The following is a 25,826-nucleotide window of genomic DNA, read 5'->3' on the forward strand; positions in this document are numbered from 1 at the left end:
TAACCCTATACATAAATATTCCAAATGCTGCATGTTGTGCAGAAACAAGGAAAATATATGTCAAAATAATTCCGAAAAGATAAAAAATGTTTAAACATTTTTTTCAGCATAGTTGTACAATTTATAGAAATGCTATGATGGTGACCATCACAACAAACTTTGACCCTATCCAGGCTGGAACAGGTGACATTTGCAACATATCCCAACTCGCCATCCGCTGTTGCACAAGGAAGATTTCTGAGACTCTCTGTGAAGAGAGTTGGATATATTTTAATCTCTCTTGCCAGGGAGCAGCAGGGGGAGTGAGCAAGCAGTTTCACGATGATTGCAGACTTTCCCAGAGTGCCACTGACAGCATGCACCGTCACTCTGCAGCAGCCACATGTCAAGTCTGAGATGTACCCAAATGGACGGGATTCCACTCAGCATACAAGTGGTGTGTGACAATAAACAGCATTTCATGAAAGTCAATGCCTGTTATATTGGTGTATTTATACTGCAACAATCTGCTGTACTATCTACAACTGAGCTAACACAACAAACCAGAGTGTGGATACTGGATAAAAAGGGACATGCACACATGGGCAACATGCAATAACGGGAGCCATACTGTTGTAAGAAATGTGATTGAGAAGACCATTGGATGTTTACATAATAGTTCTATTGCCTGGATCGCTCTGCAGGAGTCCTGCCATAGTCAACACAGCACATCCAGATTAATGTTGTGTGCTGCACCACGCCATGAGGAAGATACAACCCTTGCCAATAGTTGCAAACTGACCAAGTCCTCTACCTTTATAAGCTGTGTCTGAACCACAGTCTCGCCACCGTTTCATTTACTTTGGTAATTATATTTACTGTACAGATTTATTTCTTGCTCTTTCTCCAATGTTGCTTTTTTACAATTTTCCACATGAAGTTTTATCAATCAAATATCTGCCAATCCATTAACCTGTCCATATCCTTCTCAAAGTTGCTTGTAATCGTCCTCAGTTAACTATAATCCTTTTTTCTGTCATATTTAAATATTGCTATTTTCTGGGTCCAAATGATACATACTTATAGACAGGAACGGGTCATGTATGGAGGCCTTATCACTGTGAGACATTAATGTATTACTGACCCTATTTCGCCGGAGGAGCAAGTACAAAATGTCATGGCCACATCCACAGACCAAGCACTGACACTTGAACAACTACATCACCACAGTGCCTGGAACCACAAAAATGTCCTTAACCACCAGCACAATGAGAGGGCTGATCACTACTGGGCCAATCACCAACTTATCTGTTCAACTATTCCATCAAACTGGTTCCTGCATGATAGGTAAAGAGAAGAGATGTTCATGAAAGATCAACAATGAAGCTCTTAAGGATCAGATTGGTTTGATGAAAATAATCAGGATATCACTGAACTGACTGCCCGCAAGCACAAGACTTTGTGCCTGGCGGAATAACGCAAACTTAAAGTAAAAGAAACTGGCTTACCAACAAGCAATGGCTGAGGTACAAAGGTGCACTCATGAAATGAAAAATGTGTGGTGGACAGACAAGGAGAAGGAAATTCAAAATCCTGCTAACATGAATGAAATCCACGGCTTCCTCACTGCCACAAAGACCATTTGTGCCCCAAACACAAGGACCAGCTCCTCTGAGGCTTAAGGATGAGGGAGGTCTGATCATGGAATGGGAAGCTCTCAATGTCTGTTGGAGAGCGCACTTGAAAGACCTCATCAATCAAGATTCAATTGCTGATCTGAGCATTTTCAACTCTATCCCACAACTGAGTTGGTGCAGACTCGATGGGCCAAATGGCCTCCTTCTGCACTGTAGGGATTCTATGAACACCCAACTCGAGATCATAGAATCCTACAGTGCAGAAGGAGGCCATTTGGCCCATCAAGTCAGCACCGACCACAATCCCACCCAGGCCCTATCACATAACACCATGCATTTACCCTAGCTCGTCCCCCGACACTAAGGGGCAATTTAGCATGGCCAATCCACCTAACCCGCACACCTTTGGACTGTGGGAGGAAACCGGAGTGCCCAGAGGCAACACACGCAGACACGGGGAGAACTTGCAAACTCCACACAAACAGTGACCTAAGCCGGGAATCAAACCTGGGTCCCTGGCGCTGTGAGGCAGCAGTGCTAACCACTGTGCCATCCCATTTACTTTGGTAATTATATATGCTGTACAGATTTATTTCTTACTCATTCTCCAACATTGCTTTTTTTCAATTCTTCACATGAAGTTCCATCGGTCAAATACCTGCCAATCCATTAACCTGTCCACATCCTTCTCAAAGTTGCTTGTAATCGCCATCAGTGAACCATAATCCTTTTTTGTGTCATATTTAAATATTGCTATTTTCTGAGTCCAAGTTATGCTTACTTATTGACAGGAACTGGTCATGTACGGAGGCCTTATCACTGTGGGACATTAATGTATTACTGACGCTATTTCGCCGGAGGAACAAGTACAAAATGTCACAGCCACATCCACAGTCCAAGCACCTGAACAATTACGTCGCCACAGTGCCTGGAACCACAAAGATGTCCGTAACCACCAGAACAATGACGGGGCTGATGTTTACTGATGAGTTCGGAACTCTGCCAATGCCTATGGAGATGAAGATAGATATCAAATAAATGAAGAACAACATAGTAGCAGGTGATGGAAACCCACTGAAATATTTAAGCACAGGAGAGGAACTAACATCACAGCTCCAGGCCCTTATCTTACAGAAGTGGAATGTAGAGGGAGTCCTGAGTGATTTTAAGGATGACTTGATTGTGACACAGAAGGGGACAAATCTAACTTTAGAAATTAAAGAGGCATCTCCCTGCTTTCTATTGTAGGGAGGATTACAAGAATCCTTCTGAATCGACTTATTATACTTCCTGAAGAGCTATGTCCTGAATCCCATTGTGGGTTTTCGCCATCAAAAGGCACGGCTGACATGATAATTACAGAAATCCAACGACAAAAAATATATAATTAACACCAAGTTTTCTACGTAGCGTTCTTTAACTTGACAAAGAGCTTTGACTCTGCAAATCATGAAGCACTCTGGAAGATTCTGAAGTACGGATGTCCTCCAAATTCTGTTACCATCCCACGCCGACTTCATGATAGGCAAGTGGTGATCCTCAACAACGGATCCAATACAGACAATTTTGAGGTTAGGACAAAAGCGAAGGAGTTAAAATCATTGAATGCAGTAGAGTTCTCCTGTGAATTAAGTACAGCATGGTTCCCTGGGAAGCAGCTGTGAATATGTTTCAGGGCATTTCTCACACTTGCAGATGATCAGCACGAACAAGCTGACCAAGGAACGGAGGGTGACAGCTTCGATAACCAAAAGCCACAACAGCAGATGTGAATGTTTGGAAGGTGTAACCATGTAGGTATACCTTGTTAGTAATTAATCATAATTAAGCAAGCATATAGAGGCTATAACTGGTTAACTATATTCACCTGACATAGTTCTGATTACTTCACTTATTAGTTGTAATTGGATATCATGACTTCAGAACAAATGTATACTTGTGATTGGTACATGCAAATTACTTGCAAGATAAGCAAAGATATAATTGTGCATGCCATGTATCACTCAGGAAGTCTGTACGCCACCTTATGCTATAGCATGAATAAAGGTCGATTTAAAACTCTGAAAGCTCGCCTGTTCTGTCAAGGGCGTGAAGTTCACTGGATAGCAGCGAAACTCCATATCAAGGAGTAAAACAAAGTTTTACTTTGAATCACAAAGTTGGTTTGCAGGTGCAGCAGGTAATTAAGGAGGTTATGTTGCAGCTGTATAAGGTGCTGGTGAGGCCACACCTGGAGTATTGTATACAGTTTTGGCATCCCTACTTGAGAAAGGATATACTGGCACTGGAGGGGGTGCAGAAGAGATTCACTCGGTTGACTCTGGAGTTGAGAGGTTGGCTTGAGGAAAGACTGAGTAGACTGGGACTATACTCATTGGAATTTAGAAGGATGAGGGGGCATCTTATAGAAACATATAAAATTATGAAGGGAATAGATAAGATAGAAGCAGGGAGGTTGTTTCCACTGACGGGTGAAACCAGAACTAGGGGGCATAGCCTCAAAATAAGGGAGAGCAGATTTAAGACTGAGTTCTTCACTTAAAGGGTTGTGAATCTGTGGAATTCCCTGCCCAGTAAAGCAGTTGAGGCTACCTTGTTGAAAGTTTTTAAGGCAAAGATAGATAGATTTTTGAATTAAGGGCTATGGTGAGCGGGCAGGTAAGTGGAGCTGAGTCCACAAAAGAATCAGCCATGATCTTATTGAATGGCGGAGCAGGCTCAAGTGGCCTACTCCTGCTCCTAGTTCTTATTTAAAAAGTTATGTCATCACTCAAGCTCTTCTTTGATCTTCCTTGCTGCCATGTTCCATCTGACTCGAGATAAGCTCTTTGCTGGAGTGCAGCTTGTTTAGGGAATGGAGGGTAAACTATTTAATTTCAGAAGACTCCAATCAAAAACTAAGGCCACCCTGACCCTCAGTCACTGAGCTCCAATATGCTGATGATGTTGAAGTACTGTGACGGAGATGGGTCTCCAGAGAATCACTGGCATATCTATTGAGGCATATGGGAAGATGGAATTTGCACTCAACATTCATCAAGCTCCAAATGCACCAGCCCCATTGATTTGGATTCAAGTTGAGTGCCTGGGAAATATAGAACACTTTCAGTATCTTGGAAATAATCTTTCACAGAAGGCTGGCATTACCAAGAAATCCAGCATCTCTGGGAATCTACTGGTGCAGTCTTTGGCCTCCTGAGGAAGCAAGAATTTGATGATAACATCAAAACTGAAACCAAGCTCATGGTCTACAATATGTTTGAGATTCCTTCCTGAATGAACAGGGCTGAAAAATGGACAATGTTTAGGATGCACCTCAAAGCACTGGAGTCATACCATCAACGCTGCCTGCGGAAGATTTTGCTTATTCAGAGGGAGGATAGACCCACCAACAGCAGTACCCTCTCCAAGGCATCAAGACTATGATCATCGGCCATCAGCGTTATTGGGCTGCTCATACAGTGCAGATGTCTGATACTAGACTCCCAAAGGAGGCCTACTTCTCTCAACTCAGTCAGGGTAGACGCAGCAGAGGACAATAGAAGAAACTCTTCAAAGATGTGTTGAAAGCCAAGAAGAAGAAATGAAACACTGACATTAACACCTGGAAGTTTCTGTGGAAAGGATCCTGGCATTTTGAGACAGAAACATGACTAAAGCGGAAGAGTAAGTTAAAGGGACATGCCATGACTCACAACCAAATACTCCATATGACAACAAATGTCCGATGTGCCATAAATTCTGCAGATCACGAATCAACCTCATCAGTCATCTTTGGACTCATGGAAGACAATCATCCTCACTAACATGAGATAGCTATCAACACAGGTGACAGATCAACTGATATAATACATGGACAATGAGACAGTTTAGGGATCAATATCATAAACCATGAGGGACAGTTAGAGCAGCACATCAATATCACCTCAGTGTTGGCAAGTCAATTGCTATATATAATTTTTCATAATATATGCAAACATGTTTTCTCATCTATTTTTGATTACTCCTGTCTAATTTCATTGTGGGTATGTGGAGGTGAGTGTGGGGAGATCTGTTGGGAAAGTGTTATAACTGGCTATAGATTTGACCAGAAGTTGTAAAATCAGACCTAAAATCTCATTTGATTACATTTAGTGCCTGATATAACAGGAACACATGGCATATTATAAAGAAATTTGCAACCATGCTTTTTGCACCTCCTGTTTAAACGTATATTTTTTGTAATTTTACCATATAACTGGTCTGCCAGTAAAATCAATGAAACATGATATTTCATAGCAACTTGATCAAAAGATACAAATGTATTCAAGTAAACAGTCAAGGCTCACCTTTTTCTCCTGGTGGAATGACAGTATCTTCAGACAAGAGGAGGTAAATGCCAGCAATCAAAGGTTGTCTACAGGAAAAAGTTGGCAAAATTATCTTGCAAATTCAGCTATGAAATATTATAAGACTTTTCACTCATAGACCCCAAGGGAATTCTATCTGTAACAAGTATTTTGAATACTGATTACTTAGGATTTTATTATTTAGTGAATACGAATCCCAAAACCAAGCAATAACCTTCGCATTTGTTGACTTTGAGGTGATCCGTGCACCACTTGGTCCGTAAAGACACAGTCCTTGGTAACGTGTAACATAGTTTTTGTCCCTTCACAAGTGCATATGGGATTTGTACTGAGGCCCCAGCAGTGGAGGTTGGCTGAATGGGGTCTTGGTCTGTTCTGAACCTGTTTAGCAAGGAGCACTCTCTCCGTAGTTGTTCAAAGCCTGCCATTTGATGGAGTTTGTCACCAGAAACTTGTTAATGATTTCCCATTCCTTGATCCTAGGCATGTCTGCTAGAAGAGCTTTTTCTCAGGTAGGTTGCTGCGTATGGGGTGCCGACATGGAAAGTGGGCAGTTTGGTGGGCTGAACATGTTACCAGTGAATGAAATGCAGCACAGATAGTTTCAACCAGTTTGTGGGTTTTTGTCAGTCTGTGGGTAGAATCTACAGTGCAGGAGGCTGCCATTCGACCCATCAAGTCTGTACTGACCACAATCCCACCAGGCCCTATCCCCATAACCCTATGCATTTACCCTAGCTAGTCCCCTTGACACTAAGGGGCAATTTAGCATGGCCAGTCCACCTAACATTGAACAACATTCAATTAGCAACTACTTCTGAGAATTCTAAACTTGCCTTAAACAATGCAATAGAACCTAAGGCCACTGAATATGTATAACCAAAATTATGGGTTAATTTTATTAGACATCGACCCTTAAACATTAAGGCAATTGAGGCAATACATGTATAGGATATTAAAATGGGGGTTTAAGATGGAAGAGAAAGGTCAAAATCTAAAGTTGCCAAACTCAGAGTCCCGAGGGCTGCTATGTGCCCAATCGGAAGATGAGATGCTGCTCCTGCAGCTTGCGCTAGACTTCACAAGAGCATTACATCAGGCCAAAGATGAAATGTGGGCAGGAGAGCAAGGTGCTGAGTTAAAATGACTTGCAACTGGAAGGTTGGGGTCATGCTTGTGGATAGAGCAAAGGTGCTTTGCAAAATGTTCACCCAGTTTGCGTTTAGTCTCCCCAATGTAGAGGAGACCGTCTTGGTCCTTTACCCAAGGAGCAGCGAATACAATAGACTGCTGAGAGGCTGGTTCTCTTAGCTGGTTAGTTCTAGAAGTAAGGGCTGTTCAAGTGATGATCAGCCACAATCAAACTAAATGGCAGAGCAGGCTAAAGAGATCATATAGCTTGTACTTGCTCCTATTCCTTATGTTTTTGTGGCCCCAAGGGTTAAATTAAGAGTATTTACACAAACAACGATTTTATTCTCTGGAATGTAGACAGGGTGATTTAATTGCAATTTTCAAAATATGAACAGATAGCATAGATAGAAACTATTTCTGCTGGTTGGGGTGACCAAGATTGGGGTCATGGCCTAAAAGTAAGGGCTAGACCTTTCTGTGAGGATACACTTGTATATGCAAAGGATATCAAAGGTTTGGAACACTTCCACAAACAGCAAAAAATGCTAGATCAATAATTTATTTTAAAACAGAGATTGATAGATTTTGGTCAACCAGAAGAATGAAGGGATAGGGGGCAAAGACAGGTATGTGGAGTCAGGCTGCAGATCTGCCATAATCTCTCTGAATGGCAGAACAGGTTCAAGCGGCTAAATGGTCTCCTCCTGTCCTAGGAATGACATTCAGCCCCTGGAGAGCTTGTTCTGCCATTCAGGTGAAATCATGGTTGATTCATATCTTAATTTTAACCACTGTCTTGTCCCCATAATCACCCTTTTCTCGTAAAAAGTCTAACAATCCCAGATTGTAGATATCTACTTGAACTAACATCTATTGCTTTTTTGTACTCGAGAGTTCCACGCGACCATAAAAACATGAACAATTGTTTTTAATGTCTCACCTGACTGTGAGGTAAGGATATGTCCCTTGTCCTGAATTCAGTGAAAAAAATTCCTTTCAAAATTTTAAAACCCTCAACTCACGTGTTAACCTTTTATATTCCTGGGAATACAAACCTAATTTACGTAATCTTTTTTCATTGTATAAACACTGGAGACCTGGTAACATTCAGGTGAGTCTGCTTTATTCTTGTTTCTAAGGTGCAGTTACCAAAACTCCACACAGTACTCCAACTGTGGCTTAACCAGTGTTCGGTACAACTCTAACAAGGGAGCACCACATCCCATGAATGAATTTTTAAAAATCTACATTTCAGTGATCTGTGCTCATATACCTCTAAACCTCTCTAAACTTTCACCATTCCCAGCTTTTACTATTTGAATAATACTTAGAGATATCTGTTTTTGGTGCAAAATGGATGACCTCACACTGACCTATGGTGAAATCCATCTGTCACAGTCTTGCCAACTCAATTAATCAAGTCTCTTAATCAAAGACTGATCAATTGTATTGCTCCTGCTCCCATTTACACTGTTAATTTTATCTTTACAATCGTATTCATTCATTTGATCAAGTCTACAGTCAATTTGATTCACTCCTCACGGCATCAAGGAACAGCTGAAGGCACTGGACCCAACAAAGACTTTGGGCCCTGACAACATCTTAGCAGTAGTACTGAAGAGTTGTGCTCCAGAACCAAGTGCACCTCCAGCCAAGTTGTTTCAGTATATATATGACAGTAGCATCTACCTAACAATGTGGAAAATTGCCCATGTTGTGTCCTGTGCACAAAAGTAGAACACGAGATAGCCCAACAGAACTCAAGGCTCTGTATCTGAGTAAATGCAGCTTTCCCTAACCAAATGGATCAGTTTTTTTTATTAATTCATGAGACATGGATGCCACTGGCTGGCCAGCATTTATTGCCCATCCCTAGTTGCCCTTGGAGGGCAGTTGAGAGTCAACCACATTGGTGTGGCTCTGGAGTCACATGTAGGCCAGACCAGGTAAAGATAGAAACATAGAAAAACTACAGCACAAAACAGGCCTTTCGGCCCCACAAGTTGCGCCGAACATATCCCTACTTTTTAGGCCTACCTATAACCCTCCATCCAGGAGTCTCTTAAAAGACCCTATTGAGTTTGCCTCCAACACCACTGACGGCAGCCGATTCCACTCGCCCACCACCCTCTGTGTGAAAAACATCCCCCTAACATTTCCCCTGTACCTACCCCGCAGCACCTTAAACCTGTGTCCTCTCGTAGCAGACATTTCCACCCTGAGAAAAAGCCTGAGAGTCCACCCGATCTATGCCTCTCAACATCTTATATACCTCTATTAGGTCTCCTCTCATCCTACGTCTCTCCAAGGAGAAAAGACAGAGCTCCCTCACCCTCCCTCATAAGGCACGCCACTCAATCCAGGCAACATCCTTGTAAATTTCCTCTGCACCCTTTCAATCTTTTCCACATCCTTCCTGTAATGAGGCGACCACAACTGAGCACAGTACTCCAAGTGGGGTCTGACGAGGGTCTTATATAGCTGCATCATTATCCCCGGACTCCTAAATTCAATCCCTCGATTGATAAAGGCCAGCACACCATACGCCTTCTTAACCACCTCCTCCACCTGCGGGGCCGATTTTAGAGTCCTATGGACCCGGACCCCAAGGTCCTTCTGATCCTCTACAGTACTAAGAGTCTTTCCCTTTATATTGTACTCCTTCATCCCATTTGACCTGCCAAAATGGACCACTACGCATTTATCTGGGTTGAAGTCCATCTGCCACTTCTCCACCCAGTCTTGCATCCTATCTATGTCCCTCTGTAACTTCTGACATCCCTCCAGACTATCCACAACCCCACCAACCTTCTTGTCGTCGGCAAACTTACCAACCCATCCCTCCACTTCCTCATCCAGGTCATTTATGAAAATGACAAACAGCAAGGGTCCCAGAACAGATCCCTGGGGCACTCCACTGGTGACCAACCTCCATTTAGAAAAAGACCCATCTACACCCACTCTCTGCCTCCTTTGGGCAAGCCAGCTCTGGATCCACAGGGCAGCAGCCCCTTGGATCCCATGCCCCCTCATTTTTTCTAGAAGCCTTGCATGGGGGACCTTATCGAACGCCTTGTTAAAATGCATATAAACCACATCTACCGTTTTCCCTTCGTCAGTGTGTTTAGTCACATTTTCGAAGAACTCCACCAGGCTCGTAAGGCACGATCTGCCTTTGACAAAGCCATGCTGAGTATTCTTGAGCATACTAAACCTCTGTAAATGCTCATAAATCTTGTCCCTCAGGATCTTCTCCATCAGCTTACCAATGACTGAGGTTAGACTCACTGGTCGGTAATTTCCTGGGCTATCCCTATTCCCCCTCTTGAAAATAGGAACCACATCCGCAATCCTCCAATCCTCCGGCAACTCCCCCGTCTCCATCGACGACGCAAAGATCATCGCCAGAGGCTCTGCAATCTCTTCCCTCGCCTCTCACAGTAACCTGGGGTACATCCCATCCGGACCCGGCTACTTATCTATCTTGATGCCATTCAAAGATTCCAGCACAACCTCTTTGTTAAAGTCCACATACTCAATCTTTTCAGTCCACCGCAAGCCTGCAGTACATCCACCCATGTCCTTCTCTGTGAAAACCGAGGCAAAATACTCATTAAGCATCTCTGCCATTTCTACTGGTTCCGTACTGATTTTCCCGCCTTCACCTTTTATAGGCCCTATTCCTTCACGTCTCATCCTTTTACTCTTCACATATTTATAGAACGCCTTTGGTTTTCCTTAATCCTACCTGCCAAGGCCTTCTCGTGACCCCTTCTGGCTCTCCTAATTTCCGTCTTTAGTCCCTTCCTACAAGCCGTATACTCATCTAGATCCCTATCTTCGCCAAGCTCTCTGAACCTTTTGTATGCTTTCCTTTTCTTCTCGACAAGGTCCCGCACAACTTTCGTGCACCACGTTTCCTTTAACCAACCAACTCCTCCCTGTCTGCTCGGAACGTTGTCCTGTAGAAGTCTAGACAGACATTCCTTAAAAAACTGCCACCTCTCTTCAGTACATTTCCCCGAGAATAGCTCCTTCCAATTCACTCCTCTAATTTGCTGCTTTATGTCTTCATATTTTCCCTTACTCCATATAAACACTTTCCTAGCTTGCCTGATCCTCTCTTTTTCCAATGCAAGCATAAAGGAGAGAGAGTTATGATTGCTATGCCCAAGATGCTCACCCACTGAGAGATCTGACACCTATCCAGGTTCATTGGTCAGTATCAGATCAAGTACAGCCTCTCCTCTTGTAGGCTTGTCCACATGCTGTGTCAGGAAACCCTCCTGAACACACCTAACGAACTCCTCCCCATCCAATCCCCTTACACTAGGGATATTCCAATCTATGTTTGGGAAATTAAAGTCTCCCATCACAACAATGCTATTACTGCATCTCTCCAGGATCTGTTTCCCTATCCGCTCCTCCACCTCCCTGTTACTATTGGGTGGCCTATAGCAAAGTGATCGACCCCTTCCCACTCCGAACTTCCACCCACAGAGACTCTGTAGACAATCCCTCCACAGCATACACCTTCTCTACAGCTGTGACACTATCCCTGATCAGCAGTGCCACTCCACCCCTTCTCTTGCCTCCCTCCCTGTCCTTCCTGAAACATCTGAATCCCGGCAGGTGGAGTATCCAGTCCTGTCCCTGAGACATCCAAGTCTCTGTAATGGCCACCACATCACACTTCCAGTCATCGATCCACGCTCTGAGCTCATCCCCTTTATTCAATATACTCCTGGCATTAAAGTAAACACATCTCAATCCTTTGGTCTGAGCTCGCCCCTTCTCTATCCCCCGTCCATCCTCCCTCTTGCACTGTCTATAACCCTTCTCTGTTTGCGAGCTAACTTCCTCGCTCCCAGTCACCTCGTCTCGATCCCCTCCCCCCAAACCTGTCTAGTTTAAACTCTCCCCAGTAGCCTTAGCCAACCTTCCCGCCAGGATATTGGTCCCCCTGGGATTCAAGTGCCACCCGTTTTGTATGTAGAGGTCACACCTGCCCCTAAAGAGGTCCCAATGGTCCAGGAACCTGAATCCCTGCCCCCTGCACCAGTCCCTCAGCCACACATTCATCCTCCACCTCACTCCATTCCTGCCCTCACCTTCCCGTGGCACAGGCAACAATCCTGAGATGGCAGATTTCCTTTCCTGAGGGACATTAGTGAACCAGATAGGTTTTTCTGACAATCAACAATGGTTTCATGGTCATCAGTAGATTCTTAATTCCAGATTTTGTTTTTATTGAATTCAAATTCCACCAGTCCAAAGATATGCGGGTTAGGTTGATTGGCCATGCTAAAAAATTGCCCCTTAGTGTCCTGAGATGTGTAGTTAGAGGGTTAGCGGATAAATATGTAGGGATATGGGGGTAGGGTCTGGGTGGGATTGTGGTCGGTGCAGACTCGATGGGCCAAATGGCCTCTTTCTGCACTGTAGGGTTTCTATGATCTCTATGATCTGCCGTGGCATGATTTGAACCTGTGTCCCCAGAACATTAGTTGAGTTTCTGGATCAATAGTCTAGTGATAATACCATGAGGCCATCGCCTCCCCAATTGTCAGCAATAATAGAAATAAATATATATGACCTGATATTCAACAGAGAGACATGGTTGCAAGGTGGCCAAGGTTGGCACCTGAATATTCAAGGAAACTTGACATTTCGTAAGGACAGGAAGCTGATAAAAGGTGCAGGGTAGCTCTGTTAATTAAGGGTGACAGAGAGATCACCTTAGTCCTAAAGATCAAGATGTGGAATCAATTTGGGCAGAGATAAGAAATAGCTAAAGTAACAAATCACGGAGTATTTTGTACGGCCCCTAACAGTAACTACATGATAGGACAGAGTATGCAGGAAGAAATAATGAGGATGGTAAGAAAATTACTGCAACAATCATGTGTGATTTATAAAAATCTACATTTAAACTGGATGAATCAGATTGCCACTGAAGATGACTTTGGAGCGTGTATTTGGGGCAATTTCTTCGAGCAACATTTTTAACCACTCATTTACCCACTCGAGAGAGCAGTCAGGGGAATTAATAATTGGAAATAAGGAACTGGTAGAAGGGTTGAACAGATATTTTGTGACCATCTTCACTAGAAGACAAACAACATCCCAGAAATACTTATAAATCAAGAGATGTCAAGGAGGGAAGAAACTTAAAAGGATATTGAGAAAATTATCAGAACTAAAGGCTGACAAAACCCCAGGACATGATGGCCTACATCCTCGGGTCTTAAAAGAAATTGACTGCTGAGATAATAGATTCATTTGTTGTAATTTTCCAAAATTTCCCAGATTCTGGGAAGGTCCCATTGATGAGGGATGGGATGCAGATGTAGTTTATATGGACTTTAGTAAGGCATTTGACAAGGTCCCACATGGCAGACTGGTACAAAAACTAAAATCATGTGGGATTCCGGGTCGGCTGGCTAGATGGATACAGAACTGACTTGGTTCTAGGAGACCGAGAGTAACAGTGGAAGGATATTTTTCAGAATGGAGATCTGTAGCTAGTGGTGTTCTGCAGGGATCAGTGCTGGGACCTCTGTTGTTTTTAGTATATGTAAATGATCTGGAGGAAAATGTGGGTGACCCGATTAAGTTTGCGGATGACACAAAGATTGGTGGAGTTGCTGATAATGCCAGGGATTGTCAGAGGATACAACAGGATATAGATAGATTGGAGACTTGGGCACAGAAATGGCAGATAGAGTTTAACCCAGACAAATGCGAGGTGATGCTTTTTGGAGGATCAAATTTAGGTGTGAATTATAAATGGCAGAACCCTTAAGAATGTTAACATACAGAGGAATGTGTGTGTGCAGGTCCACAGTTCCCTAAAAGTGGCAACACACATGGCCAAGGTGATTAAGAAAGCACATGGCTTGCTGACCTTCATCAGCCGAGGCATTGAATACAAGAGTTGGGAAATCATGTTGCAGCTGTATAAGACCTTGGTTAGGCTGCATTTGGAGTATTGCGCGCAGTTCTGGTCACCACACTACCAGAAGGACGTAGAAGCTTGGAGAGAGTGCAAAGAAGGTTCACCCGGATGTTGCCTGGTCTTGAAGGTGTCGGCTATGAGGAGAGGTTGAATAAAGTAGGGATTGTTTTTACTGGAAAGGCGGAGGCTAAAGAGAGACCTGATAGAGGTCTACAAAATTATGAGGGGCATAGACAGGGTGGATAGTCAGAGGCTTTTTTCAAGGATGGAAGTGTCAATTACAAGTGGGCCCAGGTTGAAGGTGGGGAGGGGGGAAATTTTAATGGAGATGTGCAGGAGAAGTTTTTCATGCAGAGAGTGATGGATGCCTGGAACACGCTGCCAGATGAGGTGGTGGAAGCAGGCACATTAGCAACATTTAAGAGGCATCTGGATGGGTACATGAATAGAGGGATATGGCACAAATAAGGATAGAAAGTTTTTTCTTGAGTTTAGTTAGGGCATCATGATTGGCACAAGCTTGGAGGGCCAAAGGACCTCTTCCTGTGCTGTACTCTTTTTTGGTCTTTGTTCTGTGTATTTTAAAAGAGCGAGAAATGTTCTTATTGAATAATACAAGATCCTTAGAGCACCTGACAGGGTGACTGCCGAGAGGATCTTGCTCCTTATGGGAGAACCTAGGGCTAGTGGAGACAATTTAAGGTCTCCCATTTAAGACAGAGGAGAAATTTTTCTGTGGGTTGTTAGTCCACGTAATTGTCTTCTCCAAAGAGCAGCGGAGGCTTTAAGGCTGAATTAGACAGATTCTTGATTGACAAGAGTGTCAAATGCTGTAGGGGATAGTCAGGAAGAGAGAGTTAAGGCCATAATCAGGTCAGCTTTAATTTTATCAAATGGCTGAACAGGATCGAAGGGCCGCATGGTCTACTCCAAATTTGTGTGAACATGGAATCCAACGAATTACTGCATCATCAGTCTCCTCTCGCAAAGTGATAGAGGGTTGTCATTACAATGTGTGAAGCACAGAATAACCTGCTCAAGACACTCAGTTTGGGTTCAGCCAGGACCACATGGCACCTGACCTCAATGCAACCTTGGTCCAAGCATGGATAAAAGAGCTGAAAAGAGGGGAGGTGACTGCCCTGCCACCCAAATACAAGTCTGCAGCTCTATCTGCCTGGATCATTGCAGCTCCAACAATATTCACGATCCTGGGCAAAGCAGCCTGCTCGATAGGCACCCAATCCAACACCTTAAACTTTAACTCCCTCACTCACTGATGCACAGTGGCAACAGTGTGTATTATATACAATATGCACTGCAGCAACTCATTAAGCCACCTTTGACACACCCTCCAAACCTACCTCTATCACCAAGGGTAAGGAAAGCAAACATATGGGAACATTTTAAATTCACCTCCAAGCCACATACCATCTTGATTTAGAACTACATTGACATTTGTTTTTTGGATGAAAATCCTAGTACTCCCTCCCTATCAGCTCTGTGGATGTACCTATACAACATAAACAAAACAGTTCAAGAAAGCATCATACCACCACCTTCTCAAGGGCAATTAGAGATAGACATCAAATTATGGCCTTGTCAGCAATGCCAGCATCCCATGAAAGAATTTTAAAAATCTATCTAAAAATGTTCTGTTTACTGTTAAGATTAAGTCTACAATGGTCTACTCTACTTAGTTCTAGAACGTACTGCTCCAGAAAACATCTTGCATGTACTTAAATCTACTAACATTCTGACTTGAGAACCTCAGCTTTTACCAATCCACATGAAAACTAAAACTTCCCCATTAGAACAACTTTGTTTTTCCTACAATCCTCTCTGATCTCTGAATTAATACCAATACATTCCTGTTAACAGGAAACCTACAGCCAACTCCCATGACAGTTTTATGGTCTCTCTTATTTCCCTATTCTAAACATATGTTTGCTCCTGATTGCTTCCCCTTATCTACATCCTCTCTTATTGATAATGCAAGTGAAAGGGAGAAAGATGCCAAGGAAAAGCAAAACTGGTTATAAAAACTTATTGACTGAACATTTTAGAATCAATTAATGTAAAACATGAACAAACAGAAAATACTTAACACCTTTAATATAGAAAAATCAAAGGAAAGGAATGAACAGTGTGCCAGACTGTGAGAGTTAGAAAAGGTGACTAAAAGTTTAGTTGATGGATACATTTTCAGAAAACTTCCAAAAGGTGTGAAAGGAGTGCAGAGGTTGGAGGGTTCAGGCGGAAGTTCTGGAGAGCAGGGCTAAATTGGCCAAAGGTTCTGCTACCAATGGTGGAATGAAGGGAGAGAAAGATGCACAGAAAGCCAGAATTAAAGGAGCGAAGAGTAAAGGAAGCAGACGGTTGCAAGGCTTAGTGGAAGTGAGGCCTTACAGGAATTTTAAAACGAGGCATAGAATCACCATAGAATCATAGAAACCCTACAGTACAGAAAGAGGCCATTCGGCCCATCGAGTCTGCACCGACCACAATCCTACCCAGGCCCTACCCCCACATCCGTACATATTTTACCCATTAATCCCTCTAACCTACACATCTCAGGACTCTAAACAATTTAAGCATGGCCAATCAACCCTAACCCGCACATCTTTGGAATGTGGGAGGAATCAGGAGCACCCGGAGGAAACCCACACAGACACAAGGAGAATGTGCAAACTCCACACAGACAGTGACCTAAGCCGGGAATCGAACCCAGGTCCCTGGAGCTGTGAAGCAGCAGTGCTAACCACTGTGCTACCATGCTGCCCCGCATAGGAGTTTGAATCCAAAATATTAAGGAACAGCGAGCCAATGCTTGATAACAAATCAGATTAGCAAGTGATAATTAATGCAAGATAGATATGGAGAGCTTGGTATTGAATGAATTTATGGAAAGTTTACGGAAAGAAGAGCTTAGAGGTGACTACAACGTGAGTAAATGTTTTGGAGTGGAGCAGTGGATGTGACATTGGAGATACGGTATAGGTAAAACTAATTTGCTTCAATGATACATAGGGTGTGGAATAGTAAATTTAATTCAGGGTCAAGAACGGCAAGGTCTTTAATTTCCTCATTCAATTTATCTGAATGGCAGGGAAAGGAATGGAATCAATGGGAAGGGAGTGGAGGTTATGGCAAGGCCAAGAGCACGATGAGTCTGCCCAATATATCTATAAATGGCAGTGTGTGGATGAGGAAGAGTGGATATCTCGCCCTAATAAGAGTTTGCTCTTTAAGTGAGAATTTTTAAAAATTGGCCTTGGGGTAACAATTAAGATTTTTTTGGGAGAAGGTGGATGTGTTTTATTGATGAACATGTCATGGAATGCCACAAAGATATTCTAAACATTTTATGAGCGCTTAAATCTGGATACTTACTGAAGAAATGTCATCTGTAGTGTTACACCAGAGCAATCTTTGTGGTTATCTGAAAGAACACATACATTTGAGGCTTAAAACTTTAAATTTCACTTTTTTGTACTGTATCATTGCTTTTCTCAAACATTTCAAAGCATCTTCTGGAAATATGACTGCTCTAAACATGACGGGGGAGGTTTTCCCAGCAGCCCAACGGACCAGGAGACTCAAGCGGAGGCCATGTAGCGAGAATCCTGTTGGGCGCCATGGCCTCCGCAAGTCTCCAGCTGCCGGATTTCAGGCACCGTCAGTACCGCGCCAGAAACTGGCTAATGGGCATTAACAGGGAGTGAAGAGGGGCCATGGAAATCCCCTCCCCACCGCGTCAAGAGGTCGGGAGTCAGAGGGGCTGCCCTTTGGGCATCGCCAGCTTGCCAGTGCCAGCCTGGCAAGACACAAAGTGGCATTGCCCATCGGACAGTGCCAAGGGGGCGATCAGTGGGGGTGGGGTCCCACTGCCACTCTGCACTTGGCGGTAACAGAGGGAGGAAGGCCAGTGATTGGGGTTGGCCATTGTGGGGGGAGGGGGTTGGTGGTTGGGACTGCCTGTGTGGGGGGATGGGGAAGAAATCGGGGCTGCCGGAGTGGGGGGAAAAAAGAGGTTAGTCTGGACACATCTGGGAGGGCAGTGATCGGGGGGGGGGGGGGGGGGGGGGGGGGGGGGGAGGGAGAGAGAGAGAGAGAGGGAGAGAGAGAGAGAAATCGGAAGGCCAACGATTGTGTCCGGGAAATCCAATAGACTGATTTCAATGAAACTTGGGATACAGATAGGGAATGAGCAAAAGAATCATCGATTATTTTTTGGCCAAGATGTGGATCCAGATCCTGATTTTCTTTACAGGATCAATTAAGTTTGTGAGATGTAGCGATTTTACTTTTTTTTTTAAAACAATGTTGTCAGTTTTTTTATTTCAAATACCTACACGTCTGCATTTTTTTGACGTCAGTATATCCAATGACTCACTATCTGAAATAAATGGAAGGATCATTCTTGGAAACAGGCAAAACATGACAATATTATGATGCAAAAATACAAAGGAAGCTATTTAACTATTATGGCTTATATGATTGACAGAAATTCACATACTCCAATCAGTACATTGTGCAAATAAGTCTGGAGAAGTACCAAAAACCATCAGTCAACTGTGGGAATGAACCATTAAATTTTGAATCTAAACAATTTTTGATGGAAAGTAACAATTTGAAGTTAAGTGAAAGCTGACATTAACAAATTCATACAACTATGACAACTGACCTTTCAGAACCATAAACAAAGGAGCTTGACGAGCATTAAAGTGGGAGGAAGGAAGGAATGGGGAAGGGGAAAGAAAGGAGGGGGGATGGAGGGACAGAGTGACGGAGGGAAGGAAGGAGCAGTGGATGGACAGATAAGACATAACGTGTTTATCGAGAATTCATCATGGTGACAGTGCCAAACTGCGGTGATGATGCAAATAAAACAAGTAATCATCATTTATAATTTACGAACAAAATAAAAAAGTATAAAATAAAAGGAGGATTCACAATTACCAACATTTCAGTCTACAAATAATCTTGATTTTAAGATAGCTATGGAGAATGATAGGTCTGGCCCAAAAGTTAAAATTCTAAATTGGGCAATGCCAATTTTGATGGTATCAGGCAGGAACTTTCAAAAGTTAATTGGGGGAGTCTGTGGGAAGGCAAAGGGACGTCTGGTAAGTGGCACGCTTTCAAAAGTGTGTTAACCAGGGTTCAGGATAAGCACATTCCTCTTAGAGTGAAAGGTAAGACTGGCAGAAGTAGGGAAACCTGGGTGACTTGGGATACTGAGGCCCTGGTCGAGAAGAAAGAGGCACATGACATGCACAGGCAGCTGGGATCAAGTGAATCTCTTGAAGAGTAGAGTTAAGAGAGAAATCAGAAGGGCAAAAAGTGGACACGTGATTGTTTTGGCAGATAAGGCAAAGGAGAATCCAAAGAGCCTCTACAAATACATAAAGGGCAAAAGAGTAACAAGGGAGAGAGTAGAGCCTCTTAAGGATCAACAAGGTCATCTATGTGCGGATCCACAAGAGATGTGTGAGATCCTAAATGAATATTTCTCATCAGTATGTACTGTTGAGAAAAGCATGGATGTTAGGGAACTTGGGGAAATAAATAGTGATGTCTTGAGGAATGTACATATTACAGAGGAGGTGGTGCTAGAAGTCTTAAAGCGCATCAAGGTAGATAAATCCCCGGGACCTGATGAAGTGTATCCCAGGACATTGTGGGAGGCGAGGAGGAAATTGCGGCTTCCCTAGCCGAGATGTTTGAATCATCGATAGTAACGGGAGAGGTGCCTGAAGATTGGAGAGTGGCAAATGTTGTGCCTTTGTTTAAAAAGGGCTGCAGGGAAAAGCCTGGGAACTACAGGCCAGTAAGCCTCACATCTGTGGTGGGTAAATTGTTGCAAGGTATTTTGACAGACAGGATCTACAGGCATTTAGAGACGCAAGTACTGATTAGGGACAGTCAGCATGGCTTTGAGAGTGGAAAATCATGTCTCACAAATTTGATTGCATTTTTTGAAGGGGTAACCAAGAAGATAGATGAGGGCAGTGCAGTTGATGTTGTCTACATGGACTTTAGCAAGGCCTTTGACAAGGTATCGCATAGTAGGTTGTTGCATAAGGTTAAATCTCACTGGATTCAGGGTGAGGGACCAAAATGGATACAAGAGGGTGGTTGTAGAGGTTTGTTTTTCAAACAGGAGGCCTATGACCAGCGGTGTGCCTTAGGGATCAGTTCTGGGCCCACTGTTATTTGTCATTTATATTAATAATTTGGATGAGAACATAGGGGGCACGGTTAGTAAGTTTGCAGATCACACCAAGATTGGTGGCATAGTGGACAGTGAAGAAAGTTATCTCCAATTGCAACGGGATCTTGATCAATTGGGCCAGTGGGCTGACGAATGGCAGATGGAATTTAATTTAGATAAATGCGAGGTGATGTATTTTGGTAGATTGAACCAGGGCAGGACTTACTCAGTTAATGGTAGGGTGTTGGGGAGAGTTACAGAACAAAGAGATCTGGGGGTACATGTTCATAGCTCCTTGAAAGTGGAGTCACAGGTAGACAGAGTGGTGAAGACAACATTCGACATGCTTGGTTTCATCAGTCAGAACATTGAATACAGGAGTTGGAATGTCTTGTTGAAGTTGTACAAGCCACACTTGGAATACTGTATGCAGTTCCGGTCACCCTATTATAGAAAGGATATATTTAAACTAGAAAAAGTGCAGAAAAGATTTACTAGGCTGCTACCGGGACTTGATGGATTGAGTTTTAAGGAGAGGCTGGATAAACTGGGACTTTTTTCTCTGGAGCGTAGGAGGCTGACGGGTGATCTTATAAATGTCTATAAAATAATGAGGGGCACAGATCAGCTAGATAGTCAACATCTTTTCCCATAGGTAGGGGAGTCGAAAACAAGAGGGCATAGGTTTAAGGTGAGAAGGGAGAGATACAAGTGTCCAGAGGGGCAATTCTTTCACACAGAGGGTGGTGAGTGTCTGGAACAAGCTGCCAGAGGTAGTAGTAGAGGCAGGTACAATTTTGTCTTTTAAAAAGCATTTAGATAAGTTACATGGGTACGTTGGGTATAGAGGGATATGGGCCAAATGTGGGCAATTGGGATTAGCTTAGGGGTTTAAAAAAAAAAAAGGGCGGCATGGACAAGTTGGGCCGAACCTGTTCCCATGCTGTAAACCTCTATGATTCTGTGACTTCTATCTCCCAGTTTTGATCATCGGACTGGAGGTCATCAACTGAAACACTGGCACGCATCTTCTGATTACGGGATGCAGCAATTGACTCAACCTAAATCACAGATACACTTCAGGACCCTGAGCAAGTCCCAACATAGTGGCATAGTGGACAGTGAAGTAGGTTATCTCGGATTGCAACGGGATCTTGATCAATTGGGCCAGTGGGTTGGCGAATGGCAGGAGTTTAATTTAGACAAGTGCAAGGTGATGCATTTTGGTAGATTGAACCAGGGCAGGACTTACTCAGTTAATGGCAGGGCGTTGGGGAGAATTATAGAACAAAGAGATTTAGGGGTACAGGTTCATAGCTCCTTGAAAGTGGAGTCACAGGTGGACAGAGTGGTGAAGAACACATTCTGCATGCTTGGTTTAATTGGTCAGAACATTGAATACAGGAGTTGGGACATCTTGTTGAAGTTGTACAAGACATTGTTAAGGCCACACTTGGAATACTGTGTACAGTTCCGGTCACCCTATTATTAAAGTAGAAAGGGTATTATTAAAGTAGAAAGAGTGCAGAAAAAAATTACTAGGATGCTACCGGGACTTGATGGTTTGAGCTGTAAAGAGAGGCTTGATAGATTGGGACTTTTTTTCTCTGGAGTGTAGGAGGCTTAGGGGTGATCTTATAAGGGTCTATAAAATAACGAGGGGCATAGATCAGCTAGATAGTCAATATCTTTTCCCAAATGTAGGGGAGTCTAAAACTAGAGGGCATAGGTTTAAGGTGAGAGGGGAGAGATACAAAATGGTCAGAGGGACAGTTTTTTCACACAGAAGGTGGTGAGTGTCTGGAACAGACTGCCAGAGGTAGTAGTAGAGGCGGGTACAATTTTGCCTTTTAAAAAGCGTTTAGACAGTTACATGGGTATAGAGGGATATGGGTCAAATGAGGGAAATTGGGGCTAGCCTAGTGGTTAGAAAAAGGGGCAGCATGAACATGTTGGGCCCAAGGGCCTGTTTCCATGCTGTAAACCTCTATGGCTCTATAACATGCACACATGTATGGTACTAACGCAGGAAGTTTAAATTTCCAATTTCACCCTCCAGTGATCGCTGCACAATTCATTACGAGAGTGGGATCAGATGGTCAGAACCACAAAGACTTGATCTGTTTTTGCCCAATAGTCACCCTGGTTTTTATAGATTTACTTAGAACTTCACCTAGCAGGTGCAAAACCTGCTGAAGAATACAGCTCGAGGTAAATTAGCAAGCAGCCAAGCAACACGACAACAATGCTCATCTCCTCCTGAGAATCTTATCCCAACCCAAGAATATTTACCTCCCCCATCCTGAGAACATTCACTTCCACTCTCCTCAAGGCAATGCTCACCCTCCCCCAGGAACAATATTGCATGAGGGAGGTGGGTGAGGAAGGAGGCTAGTGAGCATCGTTGGGGGTGAGTGAAATATAAGCAATGTTGGTGGGTGAGGGAGAGATGAACATTGTTGGGCCAGAAGATTGTGCAATGTTGGAGGTGATAGCTCCATTTAAAAACAGTGAAAGTCAATGAACTGAAGTCAGACAAACGGACAGGTTTGCAGTTCATGATGAAAAAGCTGAGCTGGAATTATACCTCCTAACTCTGCTCATTGTTGGATCCTGCTGGAGCCAAGACCGGAAGGTGTGAAGGCTCCAATGTTAAATGGTAAGTAGGCAGTTTGAATCGCAATCAGCAGCGGGCAGACAAGCTGCAATGCTGACTCGAAGATCTGGGATAGAAATATTTTCTCTCGCCACAGATGCTACCTGACCTGGTGAGTGTTTCCAGCGTATTTTGTTTTTATTTCAGATTTCGAGCATCCGTAGTGTTTTGCTTCTGTTGGAAAATGGCCAAGAGCAGCATAGCACACTCATTATGTGAGCGGTAAATCAACAGTAGAAAACATTTAAAGAAACAAATCAAAATGTTCAACAAAACAAAAGCACAGCAAGAAAAATCATCCATGGTGTACTAGTGAAGTTAAGGATAGTATTGGATAAAGTGAGAGTTTTATAACATTAAAAAGATGGTTGGGAGTTTTTTAGAAACCAAAGGGAACCAAAAAGTTGATAAAAGGGATATGAAGGTAAACAAGCCAGGCAATAAAAACCAAATGTTAAGAGATCTTGAAAGTATACATAAAGAACAGCAACTAAAGTTGGCCCCTTAAAAGCAGAGACGGACAATTGAGGAAATAGCAGAGATGTTGATAGTGTTCACAGTGTAAGAACAAATTACATACCAGAAATAGAAATTAACCAAGCGGCTAATAAGAATGAGGAACAGAAGGTAATTAATCTCAGCAGCAACTATTTGAGTAAGTTAAAGAACTAAAATCTAACAAAGCCCCAGGATCTAATTGGCCTCTATCTAACAATTCTAAAAGAGATAGCTGCAGAGATAATGGATGTGCTGGTTCTGATTTTCCAAGCTTCCCTAGATTCTAGAATGGTCCCAGCAGACTGGAACTTAGAATATGGAACTCTGCTACTCAACTCCAGGCCAGTTAGCATAGCATCAGTCATTGGGAAAATGCTGGAATCTATATCATAGAATTATCAAAGTTTCATGATTTATGAAAGGAAATTGTTTTTGACAAGTTGATAACTTTTTGAGGATATAACTGCAAGATGGATAAAGGGGAAACAATAGATGTAGTATTCCTGGATTTCTAAAGGCATTTGATAAAGGTATAAATAAAAATGTTAACATGCAAGGTCGTAATATATATTAGCATGGATAGAGGATTGACTAAATGGACAGCAAACAGAAGTAGGAATAAATTGGGTAATTTTCAAGTTGGCAGGCTACAACTTATGGAGTGCTACAAGGATCAGTGCTAGGTCTCAATTAGGATAATTTTTATTTATAACTTTGAAGAAAAAATTATAAGTAACGTATGCAAGTTTGTTGATGAAACGAAGATGGGTGGAATGCAAGCTGCAAAGAGGTCACAAAGAAGTTGCAAAGAGATTTGGACAGGTTGAGTGAGTGAGCAAGCATCAGGTGGCAGGCAGAGCATAGTATGGGGAAATGAGAGTTTATTCACTCTGGTAATAGAAAAGCAAAATATATTTTTAGAAGATGCAAAACTTTTCAATGTTGACATTCAGAGACTTGGGTGTACTGCTACAGGAAACACAAAATTAGCCTCCAAGTACAGCAAATAGTAAGGAAGGCAAATGTGTGTCTGATCTATTGCAAGGGGAAACGAGCACATGAATATGTTAAGTTTTTTTGCTATAAAATTGTACAGAGCTTTGGGTGAGACCACACCTAGAATATTGAACATAGTTTCCCTTGTATCACTTTGGAAGTAATTAATTCATTTACAGGATGTAGGCATCGTCGGCTAGGCCAGCATTTAATTGCCTAATTGCCCTTGAAAAGCTGGGTATGAGTTGCTGTCTTGAACTGCTGCAGTCCCTGTGGTGTCAATACATGCACAGTGTTGTTAGGGAGGGACTTCCAGGATTTTGACCCAGCGACAGTGAAGAAATGGCAACATATTTCCAAGTCAGCATGATGAGTGGCTTGGAGGGGAACTTCCAGGTGGTGGTGTTCCAATGTGTCTGCTACCCTTGTCCTTCTAGATGGTTATGATCATGGGTTTGGAAAGTGTGGCCAAAGGAGCTTTGGCACGTTCCTGCAGTGCATCTTCAGGATACGGATAGTTGCCATTTTTCATCAGTGGTGGAAGGAATGAATGTTTGTGGAAGGGGTGCTAACCAAGCATGTTGCTTTGTTGTGGATGGTGTGAAACTTCTTGAGTACGATTGGAGCTGCACTCATCCAGGCCAATGGCAAGTATTCCAACACACCCCTGATTTGTGCCTTGTAAATAGTGCACAGACTTTGGAGAGTCGGGTGATGCGTTTCTCACTGCAAAATTCCAGTCTTTGACCTCCTCTTGTGACCACAGTATTTATATGGGTAGTCCAGTTCAGATTCGGGTCTACCACAGAGGTGAGAGTATATTCAAGACAGTGATCAATAGATTTTCAATCCAAAGGAATCAAGGGATATGGAAAGTGGGCAGGGAAGTGGAGTTGAGGCAAAAGATTATTCATAATGGAACTGAGTGCCAGAGCAGGTTGGAGAGGCTGAATGTTCTACGTCTGCTCCTATTTCCTTATGTCCTTCAGTACCAAATAATCTGTTAACTCCTACTGAATATTTTGTTTTTAACATGAAAGGGTGTATTGAAACACAGATGCATTGTCAGGCAGTGAATGTTATTTTAAATAATAAAATGTCAATTGTTGTTAGAGGGATTTAAGATAACTTGGGACTGAAACTCTAATAGATTAAGATAAAACTAATTTAGAGTGAATATAGTCTAGAAAAAGTCTGAAGTACCTGGAGTTACAAAGGTACTGTTTTGCATAGAAACACATATAACGACTGTTAGAGAATTTAAACATGTATTTTTGAATATTCTGTACACTTTGGCCAACCACACACTGCCTCAAGGCATGGTGAGATATTGCTGAGTAAAAAGAACCACATCCCTGGAAAACAATGCAGCCACTAAGTGAAGTAGAAAAGGGCTCTCTTT

At 42.9% G+C, this 25,826-nt stretch overlaps 1 protein-coding gene across 2 annotated transcripts in view; it reads right to left on the minus strand.

Moving 5' to 3' along the window:
- Positions 1-25,826, minus strand: part of pam (peptidylglycine alpha-amidating monooxygenase) — a 244,402-nt gene that overhangs the window by 74,298 nt on the left and 144,278 nt on the right. For both annotated transcript variants that reach the window (XM_078214719.1, XM_078214718.1), the window contains exons 8-9: positions 17,451-17,499; positions 5,945-6,012 (exon numbers count right to left, since the gene is read on the minus strand). In XM_078214719.1, the coding sequence (XP_078070845.1) occupies positions 5,945-6,012; positions 17,451-17,499 (117 nt within the window). The remainder of the gene's footprint in view (positions 1-5,944; positions 6,013-17,450; positions 17,500-25,826) is intronic.

This window comes from Mustelus asterias, chromosome 6, assembly GCF_964213995.1.
Source record: "Mustelus asterias chromosome 6, sMusAst1.hap1.1, whole genome shotgun sequence".
NCBI classification, from domain to species: Eukaryota; Metazoa; Chordata; class Chondrichthyes; order Carcharhiniformes; family Triakidae; genus Mustelus; species Mustelus asterias.